Source organism: Lampris incognitus, chromosome 1 (genome assembly GCF_029633865.1).
Source record: "Lampris incognitus isolate fLamInc1 chromosome 1, fLamInc1.hap2, whole genome shotgun sequence".
Taxonomy (NCBI): Eukaryota; Metazoa; Chordata; class Actinopteri; order Lampriformes; family Lampridae; genus Lampris; species Lampris incognitus.
In genome coordinates this window covers 129,717,243-129,732,645 of record NC_079211.1, presented here as the reverse complement: position 1 = coordinate 129,732,645, position 15,403 = coordinate 129,717,243, and the positions used below count along the sequence as shown (strand labels likewise).

At 44.3% G+C, this 15,403-nt stretch overlaps 1 protein-coding gene across 1 annotated transcript in view; it reads right to left on the bottom strand.

Annotated features, from left to right (window-relative positions):
* Positions 1-6,471: 6,471 nt before the first annotated feature.
* ep400 (E1A binding protein p400) overlaps positions 6,472-15,403 on the bottom strand; it is a 68,584-nt gene continuing 59,652 nt past the window's right edge. Inside the window, exons 41-53 of the mRNA XM_056291485.1 lie at positions 11,274-11,330; positions 11,108-11,186; positions 10,572-10,751; positions 10,409-10,454; positions 10,168-10,274; positions 9,822-10,014; positions 9,599-9,726; positions 9,034-9,255; positions 8,589-8,763; positions 8,232-8,377; positions 7,725-7,889; positions 7,547-7,624; positions 6,472-7,449 (exon numbers count right to left, since the gene is read on the bottom strand). Of these exons, the coding sequence (XP_056147460.1) occupies positions 7,129-7,449; positions 7,547-7,624; positions 7,725-7,889; positions 8,232-8,377; positions 8,589-8,763; positions 9,034-9,255; positions 9,599-9,726; positions 9,822-10,014; positions 10,168-10,274; positions 10,409-10,454; positions 10,572-10,751; positions 11,108-11,186; positions 11,274-11,330 (1,897 nt within the window). The 3' untranslated portion in view covers positions 6,472-7,128. The remainder of the gene's footprint in view (positions 7,450-7,546; positions 7,625-7,724; positions 7,890-8,231; positions 8,378-8,588; positions 8,764-9,033; positions 9,256-9,598; positions 9,727-9,821; positions 10,015-10,167; positions 10,275-10,408; positions 10,455-10,571; positions 10,752-11,107; positions 11,187-11,273; positions 11,331-15,403) is intronic.

Below are 15,403 nucleotides of genomic sequence, written 5' to 3'. Positions count from 1 at the left end.
ACTTCTTCTAAGTCTGCCTGCCATGGAGCAGCAGCCTTAGCCAGTCTGCAAACATGACAACCGCCACCAAGAAGTTAACTGTTCCTTGGGTCAAAATACTCACAATGATGCATAACACCCATACACACACATGTGCACACAAAGATACACACAGACGGTCACACACAAACTCAGTGACATACACCCACAAACAGACACCTCAAAGCCTGCCAAAAAAAATATAGCTGTTTTTCTCAATTACAGAAGGCTAAGCAGTTCCAGCATATATTTGTGGAATAGTACAGTCGGTCATTGGGAGTTATGTACTTTTAAAATTAGTTTTTTTTCTCTCCCCTGTCATGATCACAATAAACAACATCACGAGGACCGAGGACTTTAACATATGATGTGGGTGGAAGAGTGGATTATCATTTACACTCCAGCCCAAGGCAGTGGGTGTAATTAACTGTGGTGGATATGGGAATTTGGCACACTCCAAAAAGGGAGACACTGTAACTGGGAAGTGCAATTCAGGTCAGGAGACTTGGCTTTCTTCCTCCGCCTCAGTAAATAAAGGATATGAGCTCCAAAAATAGCAAAACCACATCGGACAGTGCCAGGCAGATCACAGGCAAGCAGGTTTAGCAAGCGGCTCTGGTTCAGAGCGAAACTGGCTCTCATACTCGGACCGGCACTGGCAAGCAGAGACGGGCCCCACCTCTGTCAAGGTTATCACCATGATCCAGATAGTGAAGACAGTAAATTCTCCCTTTGTGGTTCACAGCCATCCGCTGTACATGGCTGTCACACCACGAGACATTCACATGGACGATGAGAGCAGTAGAGGGAAATGCAGAGCTGACTGAGAGTGCACAGAAAAAGAGACGCAGGAGAGAGGGAGAAAATAAAGAGTACACAGTGACAGATAATGTGAGAGAGAGGGAGTGAGAGCAGAGTTACTGTAGATCTCTGCAGTACATTTTTCAAAGTGCCAGATGACACTTCCTATCAGTATGTTGGAGGAAGTGGTGCGTGTCAGCTCCGGTGCTCTCTCACCCCATCTCGCATGCAGAGCAATTACCACCAGCACCCCCTTTCCCTCCTCCATCTTCCCTCCCTCCTTTCCAATTCACTGAAATCAGCCAGCAGACTCGTGACTCATCATTCAGAGTAAGAGAGCTGTTCTGTATTGGCCTCGGGTGTCTCTATGTGCCCGAAGTAGGCTTGACAGGCTTGGGGAGATAGGCTTACTCTGGACCAGAGCAATGTACTTTCATCACACTGGAAGGAAAACAGCATTTGTTTTTATCATAATCTACATGTTATGATAACCGCCATCTTGATACCATGTGAAAACAACTGTACTCCTTTATAGTATCCACCGTATCTAAGAAACAGAGACCTGTGGGTCCTTGAGAGATAAACCCAATGGCAAAACACTTCACTGAGGCGTGTCTGAGAGATGCTCCATTGCCAGGATGCAGCAAGTGAGCGAGCGGTTGCTCCAGCAGCCCCGTGTTGCACACATCACACATAAAGGGTCGCAGAGGGTTGCCATGACAACCCCCCCTTCCTCCAGCCAGTATGGATGAGGGTCTGTTGCTTTTTCCAATAACAATGGTGATGATCGCCATCACTCGAGGTGCGTCATTAGCAGCAAGCTCCTGGGGCTGTGTGATCTGAGCCCTGGCCAGAATATTAGAAAGAGGGGGAGGGGGTGTGAGACAGAAGATTTGCCCTTTATTATTAGCAGGGTGCCGTGGGATTGAGCTCAGACAAGCCTGTGGGGGGGCTCCCTCATACCTGGTGTGCTCTGCCTGCCTGTAATGCAATGAGCTCCTCTTGTGTCTCAGGCAACAACAAAGCCCTCGCTGTGCTGATGTCCTCACAGCTGTCACGTCAACACCTCATGATTGCATCATTTCTATTTCCAAAGGCTGTCACTGGTACCACTTCCCTCCTCTCCGACATGCCCGGCGCCTCTCGTTCACGGCTCTGTGCGAATGAAGGAGCGCACACAACAGTGAAAAAAGAGCAACCCAGATCTCCGGCTGGTGCATTTGACACCATTCAGCTTTAAAGACCTTCCTAAAGTAAACACTTGATGGGAAGGCTGATGTCTGAGTGGAGAGATGAAACTGACTCTGACAGCTGCGGCAGCCCTGTGCTGCTGCTTCTTTTTTTTTTTTGCACCCCCTAATGCATGCGGGAGACTTTGTCAATGGAGATAAAGATATCACAACACGTCTGCTCTCTAAAGTACTGCCGTGGGGGCCTCCCACACACCGAACCTCCAGATGTAAACCTCTTGTGTTCACTAGTTCCTGGATCACAGAGCTTGTTTATTCATCTCAGGTATACAAGGAATGGCAGAAACAGTTGCGTTTACATTTTTACACTTGAGAGTGAAAAGTGCATTTACTCCACCCGTTTAAATGCAATGCAGCATAGAAAGTAACAGTCATGGTAGGTGACAGCAGCTGTAATATTGCAACAACAACCTCAATCGCACATCTTCCCATTGAGCACACAGACTCTTGCGTCACACAGGCCTGTGAGCAGAAGGAAAGGGTGTGGTGTGGAATGAGGAAAATAATGATATGTACGAATTACGTGAAGTGCTGTGATTCATCTGCTGGCCTTTACCCTGACATGACAGCTTGTGTTCTGACAGTCTGCCACCGCTCCCTCCTCCAAGCTTTAAAGCTGCAATCTGCGGCTTTTCTTGGGATTTCATCCATTTGAAACGTGATGATGACGTGGCAATTCTGCTGGCCAGGCAATCAAATATTATAGCGGAACAATGCTCCAGTACAGTTGGAAGTAGGAGGCAGAGCGAAATTAGACCTGCTACAACTGATTTACCCAGACTACAAACGGTGTAGCAGACATTGTCACTCATGTGCCGCCAGGTCACCGGTAAATAGTCTGTACACTTGTAAAAATGGCATCCTCAGACCAAAGCAAATGCAGGCAATCAAGTCAATCCACCCATCCGTCCGTCCATTATCTTAACCACTTATTCTGCTCTGCAGACTGCACGGCACGGCCTGACCTGCCTGTTCTGCCTGCCTGGTCTGCCTGCCTGCCTGCCCTGCACGGCAAGTCAGTTTTATTTGTACAGCCAATATCACAAATTACAAATTTGCCTCAAGGGGCTTTACAGCAACACAACATCTAATGTATTACAAAATTCATCAAAATATATTGTAACACTGTTCTACAGTAATATTGGTTGCATTATATTTCTATCTTTTTTTCTCCCTGCTGGGGTTGTTTCCAATACATGCATGTTTGCCGCTGCAGCAGTTGCCACAGACCAAAATAATTTCACTTGCGTTACACGAAGCCTGGAGAGTGTCTCCCACCATGATAAATATGCCAGTTGGCATTATGCAACCTGACTCCGTGATCCAGATGGATAAAAGGGCAATTTATTAAGGGAGGAAAGTTGCAGATTTCAGCTTTAATACATGCAGGGTGCCGCTATGTCTCTCAGACTCAGAGGTTGTGTGCACATGCGGCTGCTGATCTTTATTTCATGACCTTCATGCTTTAGAAAATGTCCACTGATTTCTGTGCCGGCTCTATAAGATCTACTTCGTTCACACGCAGGCACCTCACCGAAAATAAAACCCACAATAATTTTTGTCGGTGCTAGTCTCAGGCGGAAGTGTAAATAAAAAGAGGTCAAGTCTGTCCTTTTCCTTGGGCGGTTGGGATAGAGGTCCAAGCTCGTGCCTCTCCAGAGGAACCAGCTCGGTCCATCTGTTCATCTTTCTGCCCTCTCTTCCACCCCAACTACCTTGTCTCACTTGTTTACTGGTGAATGCGGACTGCCCACCGGGTGCCAAAGGAAAGGAGAGGCGGAGGGTTGCACGGAGGAGAGGATGAGAAATTCAATGAGCTGAAAAAAATCTTTTAGGCACAATGTGGCTTCCTCAGAGAGCGCACATCATGCTGATACCACAATGCCCCCTTGTGGACGATTCCAATCAGTCAACATCAGTGATCAGATTAAACATTTCATGTCTAAAAGCCTTGGACACGGCATAATAATACGTTCAGGAACTTTTTTTCTTTGGGGATTTGCAAATGACTTAATTTCGTTTTCGATACCAGTATCTATTGCTGGTTTATATCGTGTCAAGCGCTGCGAGGGAGTGGTCTAGTGCTCATTAATATTCATGACCTGACCTGTGAGTGACAAGTACAAGTACGGGTTTGCAGGGTTTCGTGATTTGATCTGATTGGCTGTAGGTAAATGGTGGCGGATGACGTCATGCGGATCAGACTAAAATCTCCACTGTAAGAAGCTGATGTTAAATGACTTCTTTTTTTTTTTTTACAATGTATGCCTCACATTCACCCATTCACACACACATCCATACACCGATGAAGCCATTGAAACGCACCCACAGGTGGATCAGTATGAAGTCCTGTTTTAATGACGTACTTGTGGCCTCTCCTGCTGGTGTACAATAAACTGACTGTCAGTGTTTGTGCATCCAATCTGCACGAGCTGGTTAACAAACCAGATGTTAACAAGACAGCTGGATTGGAAGGGGTATAATCTTTGTTACAGATTTGTTTGATGATAGAGGTTATCTCTATAGTTAGGAAAATTTCCTAAAAGCCAAATCTTTCCCGGTCAAATACAAAGAATTTGCTTCTGTGATAAGGGCTATTCCCACAGGTATAACTGAGTTAATGAAATGTCACTTAGGCTATCAAAATGTTAATGTTCAAATACCTTGTTTAAAAGTTAACGGAATAAGATTAACAGACATAAAATGTACCAACAAACAAGGAAAGTGCTTTATGGCTATAGTAAGATTTCACCCAGAGGGAAACCTTTCTGGACTGCACAACTGGATGGCATAACATGGCGTAAGGCTTGGTTGTGCCCATTTCAATTCTATATCTCAAATGAAATTAGAGAAACACATTTTTAAAATATTACACAACATCTATCCATGTAACATCACCAGCCAGTCAGACTAGCTTGGTCTAGTCAGAAAGGCACGAACTGATGAAGCCTCTTGGATGAGAGGCGAAACGTCTTCACGGATATATACCAAGTCCAGTTGCACTCGATTCAATTCCTTTGGATAACCATGACCTGGATGAATGAGAACATTCACAGACTATCCATGTAACGCATTAATTTCCAAATTTCCTGACATAGATCTTAATTACACCTTTTGTAGCGCTGAGCCAGAAACGGTTCTGCATTTGTTTTGTCACTGCCCCTCCTCATCAGGGGTCTGGAGTGACGTGGAGATTTTTATACTTAACAAGACTGGACAGTCTATAATAATTATGCCTAAAGACATTATTACTACATTTGAATGTGAAAATAAATCTTCAAGTTTCATGACAAATGTTATACTTGCATTTGGTAAATTTCACATACATAAAGCGAGGTTCTCTAGGTCCCTCCCGAACCTTGGTGCTTTTCTGGTGGAGTTCAATATGTACGTATATAGACACACTGGCCCACAATGATGAATAAACTCTCATATTATAAAGAACTGTCTTCTGTAGCCCCTGATTAAGTTTCATTGACTTTATTTAGGTTATTGTTTGTTTATCATGTTTAGATACTTTGTTAGTTTGTTTACTTTGCATATTTCATTTGATTATCGGCCTTTTTTTCCATTTTCACTCTTAGAAATGTAAATGATATGAGGACATATATTTCACTTAATGGCTGAATGTCTGAAAATTGCCGATTGTATGTTAATAACCTTCCAATTAGAAAAAATAAACTGTAAGAAGCTGAATCAGGGGAAGCTCTATTAAGAGTAAAACAGAAAAAACTGATTTACACATTTTATACTAATATATTTTTTTTCCAGCAGACAGTACAAAATGCACGAGAAAGCATTCAGTGATGTTCGAAAATACTAATGTCTCTATCGCAGCTAGTTTTAAAATTGAATGCATTTATTCATTTTCAGTTTCAAGTTTAGGCCACGAGTCTGTCGGCCATACTCAGGCATGAATAGCTCTTTAACAGTTGTTTTAAGAGCAGTGATTTCCAGTGTGCAAGATAATCCTTGGCTCCTTTGCCCTTGCACCTCCTGTGCTCTGACATCCCTGCCAGTGTCAGCAGCCAGCCAGGGAGCCGGCAGTAAATATACAGTATTGAGGACTTTGTCTCCTGTGCCATCTTTTGTTACACTTTGCTTCTAAGCCTAACAAAGAAATAAATTGCATAAAACCAAAATGCAGTTATTAAAGTTACAGTCTCACTACTGCCTGTTTTGGTGTCTCCATACTCAGTCTTACAGGGGTTTTATTCATGTAGATCAGATGAGACGTGATAGCAACAATGCCTGTCTTCAATTATTCATGACACATAAGGAAATATTAATAACACCATGACACACATCAAAGCATTACCCTGGTGCACTTTCTTACAACCAAGTCCTGGATAGCAGATTTAAAAGTATTCAGAAACCTTCATATTGATCATAAAGAATTTAATGAATGATGAAAAGGAAATTGTGTATAAAAACAAAACACTTTTATTACAATTAGGCTGAAAAAATCGAATGAAAACACAACTACTTTACAAGTACAAATGTTTTCTGTTATTTACAGTTTTTTTCTTTAACATCAATAAAAAAAATTATGAGAAAACACAAAATACTAAAGTACATGTTTACAGAGTATTTGTTACAATAAAAAACCCATAAATGATGACTAAACGAACGTGCATTATTTTCCATTCAATAGCTATAAACAACCAGGGAATTACAGACATCATAAAACTATGAATACACTTAATCTAATAGACACGATCCCCCCATGGTGACATCATCCATAGGTCCCAGCAACAGGATATTTATGGAATAACATCATAATATTCATCAATGTGAAGACCACCTCTTTTTGATGTTATTAAGTTGTATAGCGCAGTATATCTGAGATACAGGTGGGGGGAAAAACGAGTAAGATTTTGATAATCTTCAAGGAACATTCCTCATTTCCACAGACAAGCAGTGATCAGAAGTAACAGAGCTGACTGAGTGCAGCCACATCTGTACTGCATAAAGACCCTTCAGAGTTCCTTTCGAGTATAGTGAGGGAGCAGTGTGCTGCTTGCCACACAGTCTGTGCCAGTTTGTCACTATATTGCTCCTAGCTGCTTCCTCCAGTGGGTTTGGTGGGAGCTTTGGCCCTCATGCCACCCTGGCGAGCCTGTCCCTTGGTAGCCTGCTGGGTCTGAGCAGGCTGTTGCACTGGGGACTCAGCAGCAGGGAGCACAGCAGGCTGCTGGGCAGGGCTGTGGGGAGGAGGAGTCTGGATCTGGGGTGAGGCAGCTGCAGTCACCACCTGCTGCTGGATGATCTTCTGCTGGACCACCTGGGCTGTTGCTGTCCCAGCAGGGATCATCTGGACTTGGGCTGGGGCCGACGTGGCAGCCTGGGTCAGGGCCACTGTCTGTGTTTGGGCCTGGATCTGAAAAAAAAGGACAAAGAAACAGGATTAGAAGGGCTGTGGACTGCTAAAATGAGTTACCCTCAGCAGTACTGCCTACCTAGGCTGCAACACTTACCTGCTGCGAAGATGACACTATCTGTTGAATGTTGGCCACAGCAGTTTGCTGCTGCACTATCTGTGGTAGCTTAGCCACCTGTTTTAAAAAGGAAACAACAATCACAGATAAACATATTGGGTCCGCTATTTAGTTCTAAATGTTTTAAGCTATTTTAAGGAGTAAAGAGGAGTAATACCTGGATCTGCTGGGCTCCAGTGGGTTTCTGGGCCTGGGCGATGGAGGTAGTGAAGAACTGGGTCTTGATGCCCGGTTGAAGCTGGGTAGTGGCGGCATAGGTCACCTTCTGTTGTTGCTGCTGGGCTGGCTGGGCTGCCTGCACTGTCACCTGCTGGGTGCCAATCTATAGAACGTAACACAACCAGGGTCAACAGGTCCTCCATACTGAGTCAGTAGAACTTCCTAATGGTCCACTGGACTAATACATTATGGCTGTAGTCACACTAAGTGACACAGCTATAGAATATGGACTTCTGTATACATCATCTGCTGTCCAGAGTATCTGGTCTAGTTATAATAGCCAAGTTGCCAAGATGTCTACAAAAATCAAGAAAAATGCTGCATGCATTTATCATATTTGGTGAATGGTGATTATGATGTGGGGAGAGATTGGCTTCTATCAGAATGAAGCAGCTCTTGGCATGCCCACATCCAGTTGGGCTGGCAGTAGATGGTGTTTAGTTACTTTCTGCTGGACGGTAGCCTGTCCTTGTTGGGACTGTCCTGCTTTCTGCTGGACTGCGGCTGCAGCCTGTTGCTGCTTCTTCATCTGAAGGAGCTGCTGGACCTGCATCTGGGGGAAGGGTGGGGTCAGCACAGGTCCACCTGTCACTGAGACCAGAGAGACAGCATAACTATACATATCTTAACATGACTATTATTAGTCATGTTATTTATAGTCATGTTAACCAGACTAAATTATTTACTTATTTCATTATAAATCAGTAACTATTACACATTGTTTAAATGTTGAACAAGAATAATCAAAAATGGAAGAATGAATTTCCAAAGATCACAGTGATTTAATGAGACCCCTCCGCACCTGTTTTCTGGGGTTGGCCTATAGCCACACTGATGCCTGGAATAGAGACTGGCAGGGTGGTGACCCCAGCGGATGACACCACAGCTGGCACAGAGACTACAGGAGGCTTTGTGAGGGTCACCTGGGCTGTCTGCGCTGCCTGGGCCTGGATCTGTCCCTGGGTGGGTACTCGTGTCTTGGAAAGGAAAGACTCATTGTTAGTCACGAAGAGCAATGGATCACTAACTTGCCCTGAACAAATAGGTGGAAAAAATAATGGTACACCGAGTGTACTTTGCTAATCTTAATTGGTCAATCTGTTGTTCTTATCTTTCTTTTGTTTTTCACTCAATTGTTCATCTGGCCCTTTCTGGAAAATCATTTAGGCTACCCTTCAAGTGTTGTGAATTCTACAGTCCTAAGTCATGGATTTAAATTTATATCCTTGTGACAGTGGAGGTCTTACCAGTCTGGTAACCTGCAGGTTGGTCACAGTGGTACCAGTCAGCACAGCCCCGGATCTGGCTGTTGTAACAGTTGTCAGCTGGGGATTGGCCTGGGTTGCTTGTGCTGGCTGTACTTGTGCAGCCTGCTGAGCCCCTGCTGCCTGTTGGCCCTGAGCTGCTGCCACCACACCCTGCTGCTGTTGGGCCAACTGGAGCTTCTGCTTGTGCATCTTCAACAGCTCCTATTAGAACAGTAATTACAGACACGTTAGGGGCTCACCTACCTCACAGATTAGTGGGACAGCAGTCATTATGTCACAGGCATATTTCTGGAGACCTGTCATTAAGGAGACATTTGTGACATTTTAGATAGATTCCCAGCTGCAAGATTGTTAAAATTAAATTTCCAATGTTTTCTTACTCAAGAAAAGTAAATAATGCAACGAAAAATTCTCGAGATGGAAGTGGATATTGGAGTTTTTTTCCCCAACATGGCATAGACAAAAGATACAAAGAGAATGAATGTAGTGACTAGCGTTTCTTCATTTGGTACAACTTATTTGGAGGAGAATGAGACTGTTGTACCTGGGGTTTGCCCACAGCTTTGATCTGGGGTGAGGCAGCCTGCTGCTGCTGGTGGAGCTGCTGTTGGCGTAGCATCTGAAGATGGGCCGGGGTGAGAGGCTTGCCTTGGGGCAGCTGCATACCTGTGGCTGCAGAGAAACAGGAGAGTGAGATCAGCTCTCTAAAGCAGTGACAGACAAACTTCTGTTTGATTCAAGTCAAAAGCTGTTGCTCAGTTCAGTACCTGGTGTGACCTGAGTGACTAATGAGCGAGTCTGTGACTGCACTGCGCTCAGGGTGGTGGAGACCACTGCAGATGCAGTCACTGGGGTAACTGCTCGGACACCCTGACCTGTTGCTATAGCGACCACCTCAGCTGGGGCAGCAGCAGCAGGAACTGCCCTCTGTTGTGCATGGACCACCTGTGCCCCAGCGGGCTGGATAACAAAAACAAGAACAGCAACAAAATGAGCACAGATTCCAGTGGTTGTAGTGATTGGGCTGTATTCTAGTTAATTCCAGTCCAGAGGCTATTTGAATCATGAATTTCTGTTTGTCAGTAGCAGCAATAATAAATGACCATGACTCACAGACAGGGTGCCTGGTATGACTGGAGATGCCAGGCGTTTGTTGGCCTGGAAGGGACTTGGAGGAACTCCAGCTACTGTGTTCACAATCACATTTCCTCCTACGGTGGCTGGGAGGAACAAAAGAGAAAGGAATAAGGCACTGGCATGACAACAAGAGAGGCTATTGCCTTAGCAATTAATTTGCATCCCCTTTACAGAAAACTGTGAAGTAAGACAAATGTTCCACATGCATCAGACGTACCAGCCTGGATGGTTGTGCCCACAGTGGCATTTTTTATGGCTCCAGCCTAAAAAACATGAGGCTTGGTGTAAGAGACTTTCGTGAGTAGATCAAATAATAGCATTCTTTTTTCTTTTTTTTTTTAATATGGAAGCATGTTGGTGGACAATGCTTAGATTGTTACCAGGACAGCTGCATTTGGCACAGTAGTGGCCCCAGTCACTGCAGCGGCCTGAGGAACCCCTGATGCCTGAGCCTGGCCTGCAGCAGGATTCTGGGCCTGGCCAGGGGCGGCCTGGGCCTGGGGGGCTCCAGCTTGCTGCTGTTGGGCTAACTGCTGAGCTCTCTGTTGTTCTGCCAGGGCCTAAAAAGAAACAAACAAACAATGACACAAATGCAAAACATTTTCCAACTAAGAAGCCAATGTAATACATAACCATAACTATTCTAGAACATAATAGTTATTGCCTAGCATGTTGTTAAGCCACATGGAAATAAGAGTTAGCAGGTGCTGACACATTGCAGAAACACACCTTCTTCTCTGCAAGAGATATAGGACATGTGTACTTCCTTTGTTTACTCTATACACAAGTGCTCTGTTGAACACTTCTATGCCCAAATACACAAGCTTGTCAAATTAATAAATCATCGTTAACTACGGCTAAGTCTTAACTCTCTTTCTTCATGGTTTGGAGTGTCGCTGTCTCTATTGATACAAACCTTCTTCTCCTTGGCGATCCTCTCAGCACGTTGAGATGCCACCTGAATGGGAGGAAGGGGCTTGTCGTAACTGATCCCACTGTAAAAAGAAAAGAAGGCAGATTTTTTTAGACTTCCGTTCTTCACATTAGAGATTTATACAGCACAAATATCAAGGACATATTACCTTTCTGCAAGGACTGAGGCATGCTTGGGATTCTTCTGGAAGGGGTTCATTCCCAGCCTATGAATAAGTAACGAAGAAATTATTGAACACACTCAAAAGAACAACTCCAACAATCCCTGTGAACTCCAGTCTGATCCAGGCTTCAGTAAGCAGATTTCTCCAGAGAAAGATTTGTCTATTAAGAAATTTGTAAAGATGTTTCTCTTTTGCAAGCATATTTGCAGCTTACTAAGGAGTAACTAAACCCTAGCCCATTTTAGTGAGTTTGCTGAAATCTACTGGTTAAATACCATCTTAACATTAAAAACATGGCAGTGGTCTTGGTATTTGATGATGTAAGCATAACAGGATAAACAAAGCTGAAGCTAATGGGTCTATTTGAATTAGGTATCCCAGCATACCTATCAGCATCAACAGACAGATGGAACAAGCACTAACAATTGTCAATAGTACTGTCAATGCCATTTCTCAGGGAAATATAAACTATGGCTAGGCCTTAACAAAACTCAAAGAGCCCTTTTGCCTCAAGTCAACAGTAACAATGGGGCAGATCAAACCTACCACCTCTCACAAACCCATTCAGCTTTAGAATATTTCTTTTGAGTTTTCAAAACTCCTATTTGTCATCATGTTCTTAAATGACAAAGTGCAAGTTACTTGACTGTTGTAATGTATGTGTGCAGCCCTGTTCAAACTTTTGCCATAGGAATTTATTTTGGGGCCCCCCCCCCCATTTTTCTCCCCAATTGTATCTGGCCAGTTATCCCACTCTTCTGAGCCATCCCAGTTGCTGCCCCACCCCCTCTGGCGAGCCGGGGAGGGCTGCAGACTGCCTCCTCTGATACATGTGGAGTTGCTAGTCGCTTCTTTTCACCTGACAGTGATTTCACCAAGGAGGCTCCCACTATTTCTTCCAGTTCCCCCTCCACCCCAAACAGGTGCCCCGATGGACCAGAGGAGGCGCTAGTGCAGTGACCAGGACACATACCCACATCCGGCTTCCCACTTGCAGACATGGCCAATTGTGACTGTAGGGACACCTGACCAAGCCAGAGCCAACACGGGGATCCAAGTTTTAATCCCCGTGTTGGTAGAATAGACCGCTGCGCTACCCGGATGCCCCTGCCACAGGAATTTCTAAATCTAATTGAATCATTTCTACTTGTTCATTATGTGCAAAGGCCCACACATTTACAAAGGTCCAACTCTTGTCCTAATGCCAGTGTCAGACCTTAGCCACAGCAATACACTGCAGCATATACACTCACCGGCCACTTTAGTAGGCACACCTGTCCAACTGCTCGTTAACACAAATTTCTAATCAGCCAATCACATGGCAGCAACTCAATGCATTTAGGCATGTAGACATGGTCAAGACGATCTGCTGCAGTTCAAACCGAGCATCAGAATGGGGAAGAAAGGTGATTTAAGTGACTTTGAACGTGGCATGGTTGTTGGTGCCAGACGGGCTGGTCTGAGTATTTCAGAAACTGCTGATCTACTGGGATTTTCACGCACAACCATCTCTAGGGTTTACAGAGAATGGTCCGAAAAAGAGAAAATATCCAGTGAGCGGCAGTTCTGTGGGCAAAAATGCCTTGTTGATGCCAGAGGTCAGAGGAGAATGGCCAGACTGGTTCGAGCTGATAGAAAGGCAACAGTAACTCAAATAACCACTCATTACAACCGAGGTATGCAGAAGAGCATCTCTGAACGCACAACATGTCGAACCTTGAGGCAGATGGGCTACAGCAGCAGAATACCACACCGGCTGCCACTCCTGTCAGATAAGAACAGGAAACTGAGGCTACAATTCGCACAGGCTCACCAAAATTGGACAATAGAAGATTGGAAAAACGTTGCCTGGTCTGATGAGTCTCGATTTCTGCTGCGACATTCGGATGGTAGGGTCAGAATTTGGCGTCAACAACATGAAAGCATGGATCCATCCTGCCTTGTATCAACGGTTCACGCTGGTGGTGGTGGTGTAATGGTGTGGGGGATATTTTCTTGGCACACTTTGGGCCCCTTAGTACCAACTGAGCATCATGTCAACGCCACAGCCTACCTGAGTATTGTTGCTGACCATGTCCATCCCTTTATGACCACAGTGTTCCCATCTTCTGATGGCTACTTCCAGCAGGATAACGCGCCATGTCATAAAGCTCGAATCATCTCAGACTGGTTTCTTGAACATGACAATGAGTTCACTGTACTCAAATGGCCTCCACAGTCACCAGATCTCAATCCAATAGAGCACCTTTGGGATGTGGTGGACCGGGAGATTCGCATCATGGATGTGCAGCCGACAAATCTGCAGCAACTGCGTGATGCTATCATGTCAGTATGGACCAAACTCTCTGAGGAATGTTTCCAGTACCTTGTTGAATCTATGCCACGAAGGATTAAGGCAGTTCTGAAGGCAAAAGGGGGTCCAACCCGGTACTAGCAAGGTGTACCTAATAAAGTGGCCAGTGAGTGTATATGTCCGGCCATATTGTAATTATTTTATGAGACACAGTAATCCTTCCTAGCTCAGTGTTCCCTTTTGTGCTCACATCTTTGTTTCTGTGTCATCAAGTACATTTTCTGAGGCCTCCAATGGCGCTACTTACTAGAAGACTACTTGCTAAAGTGCTAATGATGACTTGGTGCTTGAATTTAATAGAACTCACCAAGCTATTTTTGACTCTCTTCTTTTTTTTTTATAAATCAAATGAAGCCTCAAGAATCAAAGTAATGCAAACTACAAGTCCTCAATGATGTTATCAAGGATCTTATGTTTAAGTTTCAGAAGGCCTCAAAAGATGCTTTTTCTGTCTGACCTCATCTCAAAGACTTTCCGCACAGAGAAGCATCAAGAGGTTTTTTTTTTCTTTTCTCTTTTAATGTTTTTGGTCAAAATGAATGTAGATTTAAGTTCTTTGATTTCATCCCTAGATGAATTTCAACTGTTTGGAGGGGAATTTTGATGAACATGGCCAATTTAAACCTCAGTTTTGGTTGACACCATTTCATTAATTCCTTGGAGTCCACATCAACGAGGAACTCTCCTGAACAACAAACACCCTGGCCCTTGTGAAAAAGGCCCAACAACGCCTGCATTTCCTGAGGAGACTGAGGAGCGCCCGCCTATCCCCCAAAATTCCCACCAACTTCTACCACTGCACCGTAGAGAGCATCCTGACCAGCTGCATCTCAGTGTGGTACGGCAACTGCACATCAGTAGACCAGAAAGCTCTGCAACGGGTCGTCAAGGCGGCCCAGCATATCACCGGTACCCAGCTTCCAGCATAAAAGACATTTACCACAAATGCTGCCTTCAAAGGGGTCTCAGCATCAGCAGAGATCCCACCCACCCCAACCTTGGACTGTTCTCCCCCCCTGTGCTCTGGGAGGCGCTACAGGAGCCTCAGAGCCTGCATTACCAGGCTCAAAAACAGCTTCTTTCCCCAAGCTGTTGCTCACCTGAACCTGGCTACCCACTGAATGTCTGTGGACATGTGTAAATATTTTTGGACTGGTGCTCTTTTTAACTTATTTTTAGCTTTTGGTCTTCATCTGTGTATATCTTATACTGTGTTTGCTGTGTTTGTCTATGTCTGTCTTGCACTGTTTGTCGAAGCCACAGCCCTTATTTAATTTTTAACATATGCGTGCATATTGCTTTTAATGACAATAAATTGAATTGAACTGAATTAGGTTCACCATGAGCCCCTTCCATGCTGTTTTTATCCAGGTTCTGCAAGTTACTCGAAACAGCAAATTCGAGTTCTACAGTGAATTAACCATTACCAGTAACTCCCAATTACTGGGTATTTCTCTATCTAGTTGTAGTGGCCCAACTATTTATCACGAAGATGATTTTAATCCAAGCATACACATAAAACTTGAATTTGTATCAAACATTCTTAAAAAGGTTGATTCAACCCAACTAAGTAAAAAACTAGAAAAATCAAAATCACCATCTTTGACAAAGGTCGATATGCAAAAAAGCATGTTCTAATTTTATGTGCCTTGAAGCTATGGCCCTTGTACAAAATGTGGTGAACACCGCATTTCACCAGGGCTGCGGTTAATACTAGTAAACTGCTAGGGTCTACCACCGCTCATTCCTCTAACCATACACA